At 43.6% G+C, this 7,513-nt stretch overlaps 1 protein-coding gene across 2 annotated transcripts in view; it reads right to left on the bottom strand.

Annotated features, from left to right (window-relative positions):
* The window catches only part of Acot12 (acyl-CoA thioesterase 12), a 66,416-nt gene extending 63,119 nt beyond the window's left edge, over positions 1–3,297 (bottom strand). Inside the window, exon 1 of one of the 2 annotated variants that reach the window (XM_008853312.2) lies at positions 2,567–3,297. In XM_008853312.2, the coding sequence (XP_008851534.1) occupies positions 2,567–2,693 (127 nt within the window). In that variant the 5' untranslated portion in view covers positions 2,694–3,297. The remainder of the gene's footprint in view (positions 1–2,566) is intronic. The other variant, XM_029556228.1, reaches the window with a different exon arrangement.
* Between the last annotated feature and the right edge of the window lie 4,216 nt (positions 3,298–7,513).

Genomic DNA, 7,513 nt, shown 5'->3' with positions numbered 1-7,513 from the left:
TCATTTAATTTTATGTCTTATAGGGTTTATACTGAGTTCAATATTGTATAACTGTATTAATTCAACTCTGAACCTAAAAATTTACAGCCAATTTTGAAAAAGATGCATCATTGCTCTGGAAATTGTTATTGAATACATTAAAGCTGTAATGAAATGCTTCTTCTAATTATGTGGTTATTAAATAAATAATTTTTTAAAACCATTTTAATAATATCATACATTCAGTTGCCTTGGAACTAGGTGTCATTATTAGTCATGTTTATGGTTTATATCCTCATTTCTTTTTCTTATCTGTAGGTTTATATTTGTGTTTCTTTGTTATGTTGTCATAATTCAGCTCAGATCTTGTTAGAAACTCTTAAGACAGAAACCAAACAGCTCATCAAATAGAAATAAACCGATTGGTATAAAAAATATAGTGGAATTTTATAGGGGGTTAAGACACAGGGGATTAAGAATTTTCTTAACTCTTTAAGTAAAGCAGGGATCTGCCAGATGTGGTGGTGCACACCTTTAACTCCAGCACTCTGGAGACAGAAACAGATGGATTTCTGTGAGTTCAGAACATACTGGAAGGTATAAAAAGGCCGTTTTGGGACTGGAGAGATGGCTCAGCAGTTAAGAGCACTGGCTGTTCTTGCAGAGGAACCGGGTTTGATTCCCAGCATCCACATTGCAGCTAGCAACCATCCTTCACTCCAGTTCCAAAGGAATCTGACACTCTTTTCTGAGCTCTGTGAGTCTTATGCTTACAAACACGCAGACAATCCACTCATACAAATAAAATAATAATAATTGTTTTTAAAGGCTGTTATCGCTGAAGAATAGGAACTGAGATGAGAGTGCTCTCAGACAGTCTGGAAAGGACACAGTAATGACCGGTGAATGTCTGTATGGGCAGCATAGTGTTATTCTTGTTCTTAATGTTAACGCCCTTTGGTGGAGCATGCTACAGTTTTATCAGCCTGACGTCCTAAGCTGGACTCAGACTCTCTCTCAGACTGGCTCTGCAGAAAATGTGCATTTTCAACTCCAAGTGAAGAATGCTAGGGGTTTGAGTTTCACTTCAAGGATGATGGGAAGACTTGAGAGGTTCTAAGCTGGGGGAGGTGAATGTGAGTTGTTGATATGATTCATGTATTTAAAGTTCATTGTGTACAGATAACAGAGCCCCAGAGATGCAAGATACCAATAGGAAACAAAAGAGTTTCTTCAGAAGGGAGGCAGGATGAGGCTGCCTGTATTCATTAGTCTGGAGATGAGCGAAGTCAGCACACTCATTACTGCTCCATCCAACCTTTCTTGTGGAAACCATTTACATTACAATCTGCTGTTTTCGCCAAATGCAGAGCCACCATCCCTAGATATCTGTAAGTCAAAGTCAGATGATGCTCAGTGATCTGGAAAAGATTCTGAAATGGAACTATTTTCACAGCAGTGTTGAGAGGTTTTCTTTGCTGAGGTGGCCATAGCAAAATGCCAGGGACTAGGCAGCTTGAACAATAGTAATTAATTTCTCACTGTTCTGTGGGCTGTGAAATCCATGCCTGCCAGTGTAGATTCTGGCAAGGGCTCTCTTCCTGACTTGCAGATGGTGCCTCTGGCTGTAGCTTCAAGTGCTTCGAAGTTTCTAAGACATCCTATGGGGTCAGGATGTGCCCTTATCATCACTTTAACCTTAATTACTTGCTTACTCAATACACCCACGCAGTGGATTAGTGCTTCCAAAATACAAACTTTGGGGAAGGCATGATGGCATCATTCAGTTCCAGGTTAGTTGTTTTTGTGCCCTTTGCCCCAAGTACTGGGGATGGAACACAAGGGCATCACTAGCCCTCTACCACTGGGCTGTATCCCTAGCCCTTGTTCTTAGTATTTTCACCCTTATCCTCTCAAAAATGTAGTCAAGTCTCATCCTCCCTTCTCTACATAACAGTTGACAGCAATAAAGTGAACTGAGGTCTGGGACAGGCACAACTTCCATCAACCAAACATTAAAATGACGCATGAACGCATGAGTGATAACCAGTCCTTTAAGAATGCTTTTGTTATCCTGAAAATCTAGTTGTTTTCTAAGAAAAATTATGTTGATATTGTTTTGTGTGTGAGGTCCTGGGAATTGAACCTAGAGCTCCACGCGCTATGCGTGCACTTTATCACTGAGCTGTATTTTCAGCCTACGTTCTTTCTTGGCAATGAATTAAATTTTAGAATTTTGAATACGGTGGATACAGACATATAATCTTTGGGGTCCTCGCTTATTTCATGGGATGAAGGGGACCTTAAGAAGTAAACATCTGAGGATGGCTGTTGAACTACCTGGGTCCTCGCTCCCTGTCTCCACAGGACCCTCGGACTCTGGGAATGCAGCCCTTCGTTTCCTTTCGCAAGCTATCTCCATCTTCTGCACCTGCGCATCCCACATCTCCGCACTCCAGCCTAGAGCATCCCCAGCTCTCTGACATCCCAGCCATTCGGGATCTCGGTGGGCATTACCAGCCGATCGCCACCAGCATCCGAGCCGCCCGTTCCTGCCCAGTGCCCTCGGCCAACTGCCGCCGCCTACCCGCTAGGCATGCCGTGGTGTCCATCCACTTGAGCAGCTGCCCCGCGCTCAGCTCGCCGCGGGAATCGGCATGAGCAGGCTGGACAGCCTGGCTCATGAGCACCTTGGAAGCCGCCGGCTGCTCCATGTCCCGGCAGAGAAGTCGCAGCAGAGCCGGCGGGGGCTCTTGGTTATCCGCTTTCTCCCGAGGCCCGCCCCCGCTCCAAAGGGCGCTGCCTGCCCCAGCCGCCTGCAGCCAGGTGCTCCGGAGGTGAGAGGTCAGGGTCCCCGCGTGTCACCCCGGGACTGCAGCAAGGAGGGTGAAGGAGCGCGCAGAGGAACTGGGGGCCTCTCCTGGTGCAGAACAGGAGTGCTGTTCGGCATCCAAGAAAGTGAAGCTGCCTTAAGGTGTAGGGAGGCAGTAGGTCTACAAATATTTTCCAGAACAAAGAAGTACAGCCATCATTAGCTGAAGACTTCGACAAACACGGGAGCCCTGAGAAGGGACCGTGTCCTCTCCAGAGTGCAGAACCTTTGCTGTGGAAACACTTCAGAGCTCGACTTCTGTGTTTTGTTGGTCGGGTGATTTGGTTGTTGGCACTTTGACTTTTTTCCCCTGCCTGCTGGGCATTGCAGATACTCACCGATCAGGCCCTAGTTCAAAATCTTAGGACATTCCAGAGGCTCCAAAGATCATTTTGTTTCGAAATTGCCAAACAAACAAAAAACAAAGGGTGAATGGAGGGCTGCGAGTGTAGGTGCATCAGAGCCACCCAACAAGTAGAAGGTAACGTTTTTTTTTTTGGTCTTTTTGGGACAGGGTCTCCGTGTAGCCCCAGCTGTCTTGGAACTCACTATGTAGACCAGGCTGGCCTTGAACTCACAGAGATCTGCCTGCCTCTCGAGTGCTGGGATTAAAGGCGTGCGCCACCACTCCCAGCTGAGTTTTATCTAAAGAATTTAAGATCAGGAACTGCCACGTTGTTACCAATGGTCCACACAAATCCCCAAAGACACCGAGACAAAATCTAGGACATTGGATATGAACATGCCCACAAGTCGTGGTGGTAACTGCGGTTTGCAGAGCTGCAGCCTCTGACTTTACAAAGCAGTTCTCATTATGGAACAGCGATATCAGAAACCCTCCAGGAACTCCCAGATTCATGTCTGGCTGCCCTAGAGAGAGCATTTTTGGCAAAGCCATGGAGGCCTGGAGAGGTGACGTGGCTTGCCTGTTGTGTGCTGAGGAGGCAGGTCCACCTGGTTGGAAGCCAGGGCTCCAGGGGTCCTGGAATCACTGACTCCGGGAATGATGGTCCTTCAGCCTGCGCCTCTGGCCACCAAGCTTAGCATGGGAACATCAGGAAGGAGAGCCTGGAGACTTTGCTTCTCCTTTATAATATAATATAAATTAAATGGCATATTTTAAACAAGAAAAAAAAATATTGAGAGCTTTTAGGAACCCATGAATCTGATCAGCTCCAGCCTATGTGAGCATAAATTAATATGGAGTGCATTTAGTTAGAGAAGTATGAAGTTTTAACTTTATAAAAATGACTTTGGGAGCAGGGAGGCATAGAACCTCATGTAGCCCAGGCTGGCCTTGAACTCACCTGACTTATAGTCCCAGTGCTGAAATTACCAGGCATATGTCACTATGCCCTGCTATGTAGTACTGGGAGGTCGAACCCAGGGCCTTCTTCTTAGGAGGAAAAAAACAAATTAAAGCTGTTGCATCCAAGGTAGCCGCTTTCTCAGCTATGTGCTTATGCCAACTGCAGTGCCCCTTCGCTCACCTCAGGCTTGGTAGTCCTCCTTGGAAAGTGCCTGAAGAGCTTTAAAAATGTCTTCCATAATGGCAATTCATCACAATTTAGGAATTCGTGGATAGGTGATCGTTCAGCATGTGTTTACTCCCTCTACTTATAACTCTGTGGCAGGTTTCTATCGATGTTGGGCTTGGCTGTATGACTTGTTTGGAATGGAAGGTGTGGAGGTACTTGTACACCAAGCCTCACCCATGGAAGCACCGGGTAATTCTGTTCTCAGGAACATCTACCTCCTGCCGTAGGGAAGAGTCTATATCCAACTAGTGACCTATCAGCATCTGACTCAGTTCACATATTGCCGTCATGTTACTAATGGTTTCCACAACCTGCAGACTTGCAGCCTGTAACAAGCCACCCAGCAGACATTCAGACTTAAGAATGAGACATAAATGCTTATAGCTGTATATCACTGGGATGTGTGGGCTTGTTACACAACAAGAACAGAGTAAGTTTTACTTATCAGTGCTTTGGAAAACTTATTAAATTATTAGAAGTGAAGCATATTTAGGCTGAAGTGTGCTATTTTGAATAAAACATGGTAAAATAATAATATTGAATTATGTGTATTCTTATATATGGATTCTTATAAACTTTAGAAATTTCACAAATGTTTAAAGGTAGATATAAGAATGTAGGATCAAAGTAATGATCTGAAGTAAGACAACATGTATCTATATGTGTAAATTTGTTTTTATATGTGTATATTTGTATATATTAATTTTAAAAAAAGACACATGGGATGGAGAGATGGCTCAGTGATTAAGAGCACTGATCTTGCAGAGGACTCAAGTTTAGTTGACAGTATCTACATGGCAGTTAATAACCACCTGAAACCCCAGTTCCAGAGGATCTGATTCCCTCTTCTGGTCTTTGAAGGCATTGCATGCATGGGTGCACTCATATACACGCAGTCAAAACACCCATGCACATAAAAATAAAATAAATCATTTTTTAAAAAACAGTATGCAAACTCAAAGGTGTGTTTTCTTATCTTTATTATTTCTAGTTTGGGTGTCTGTTGATTAGTTTCATCTTCTATTGGTTTCACACTGATTTTCATTTTAATAGACTCTGCCTGAAACTCCTGTCTTAAACTTCTCTGAATGGTCCTTTTCTTCCTTTCACAGTTAAAATGTCATCTACATGTGTGAACATTTTCTATCACAAATTTTCTGTAATGTAAGGTCCTTGCTATTGTGTTTGAAGACACTGCTCCTGTTTCCATTCGTGTCCAGAGATATCTTTTGAGGATGAACAGCATGTAGAGCCAGCCCAACTTAAAGGTTATGCACAGAGCAGGAAAACTTACAAAGAAGAGCACCAAAGGTTCCATAATCAAACTAATATCGAGAAACCTTCAGACTGAGAGGTAAGAATCTAAATCCCTCACTCTGGAAATGAAAAAAATGAAGTGTCTTCCTCAGCTCCTGTTGCAAGGTGGTATTCAGGCTTTGTGAAACCTTAAAAAAGGACTGCAGAATTCAAGAAGAGATGGGAAAGAAATGCTTCTCCCAGAGGCAGGACCTTGGATAAGAATTTGAGAGCAGGCAGCTTACTCTCATGGAAACTGAAGGAACCACTGGGAGGAGCAGCTAAGCGGGGTCCCCAGTCCTCCAGTGAAGTTTCTTAGAAATGCAGAGCTTCCAGCCCCAGCCCAGACCGCCCCAGTCAGAATGAGAATTTTAAGACTGTCAGGTGATTTACAGGCACATTCAAGTTTGTGAACAGTGCAATTGTCCTTCCCAGACCCCCAGAAGCTAGGGTGTCCCTCCTCCACCTGCATGCTCCCTTGAGACAGGCCTGCCCCCAGAAGCTTCATCTCAACAGATCAGGCAGAGAGCAAAGCTGGCACTGGGTCCTGCAATGGTGAATGCTGAAGCCATGTGGACAAGAACCAAAATGGCTAAAACATGCACTGTGTCCCAGCAGAGGCAGCAGAGCCCTGACACCACAGCCAGCAAATCCCAGGCTGAGGAATTGATCATTCTGAGCATTCCATACCCAGATTAGCTTTTTTACCAATTGGATTATCTTCACTTTTGGTAGAGGTTATGAAAGGTGCGAGATCAATGCTTTCTAATTCAAGTACAAGTTGATAAAGATAGGTTTCAAAGTTTCAGCATGCAGATCCTAAGTAAAAATTGAAGAATGGATTTCCTTATGCTTGGGCTGCCAACATCTTGATTAGAGGCTTTTCTGCTCTTCTTGACTCCTGGGTGCCACTCAAGGGACCATTTGTGGGCTGTGGATACCTTGGTTAGACTGTCCCATTTAGTTCCTTTGTCTGTAAATAACTTTTCTTCTGTTTGTCTCTACATATTCAGTTACTTACTTTGTGTGGCGCATAGGATTTATTTTCTTAGAGCAAAACTCATGTGTACAGAGTCCAGGTTTTAATTTCCCTAGATTAAGGTCCAATTTCATCTTGGGCCCCTGGCAACTGCTCAGGAGAATCTCTTGACCACACCATCAATCACTGTATTAAAGAACATTGATTGTTTTCCAAATGTGTCATGACATATAATTCTTTTCATATACTGCTGTTTTTTTATTTTATAGTGTTTTATTAAAGAATTTTGCATCTACATTGTTGAGAAATGGTTTGTCATCCTTTTTTTCTTCTTTCCTCCTCCTCCTCCTCATTCTTTTGTGGTTTTGTTTGAGCTAGGGTCTTTCCATGTATCCCTGGCTGGTCTGGAAATTGTTGTATACCACAAGCTTACCTCAAACATGCAGCAATCCTCCTGCCTCAGCTTCTCAAGTGCTGTGATTGCAGGCATATGTTACCATGTCCATTTTTTCTATTCTTTTTCTAGGCCTACCACTGTCTGTTTTTGGTCACAGGTTCAGGAAGTGTTCCATTCCCCTACATATTCTTCAAGCTGTAAGTGATTGTGTAGATTTGGTGTTCTTTAGCTGTCTAGCTGTCTAGAATTCTCCAATGAAGTTGCTGGAACCCCATAAAGTTTTTTTTTTTTTTAATGGATTTAATTTTAAAATAGTTAACTCATGAAGACTAAACTGCAAATATATTACCAGAGATGGGTAGGGAGCCAGAATATGAGGCTCCTGGAATGCACAGAGTTTGTGAGTATCCCCTCTCTCCAAGAGGGTAGCAGCAGCTTTGCCTTAAGCCATC

Source organism: Nannospalax galili, unplaced genomic scaffold (genome assembly GCF_000622305.1).
Source record: "Nannospalax galili isolate Female #2095 unplaced genomic scaffold, S.galili_v1.0 scaffold45, whole genome shotgun sequence".
In the NCBI taxonomy this organism is placed as follows: Eukaryota; Metazoa; Chordata; class Mammalia; order Rodentia; family Spalacidae; genus Nannospalax; species Nannospalax galili.
The sequence above is the reverse complement of the archived record's forward strand: the minus strand, read 5'-3'. Positions and strand labels throughout refer to the sequence as shown.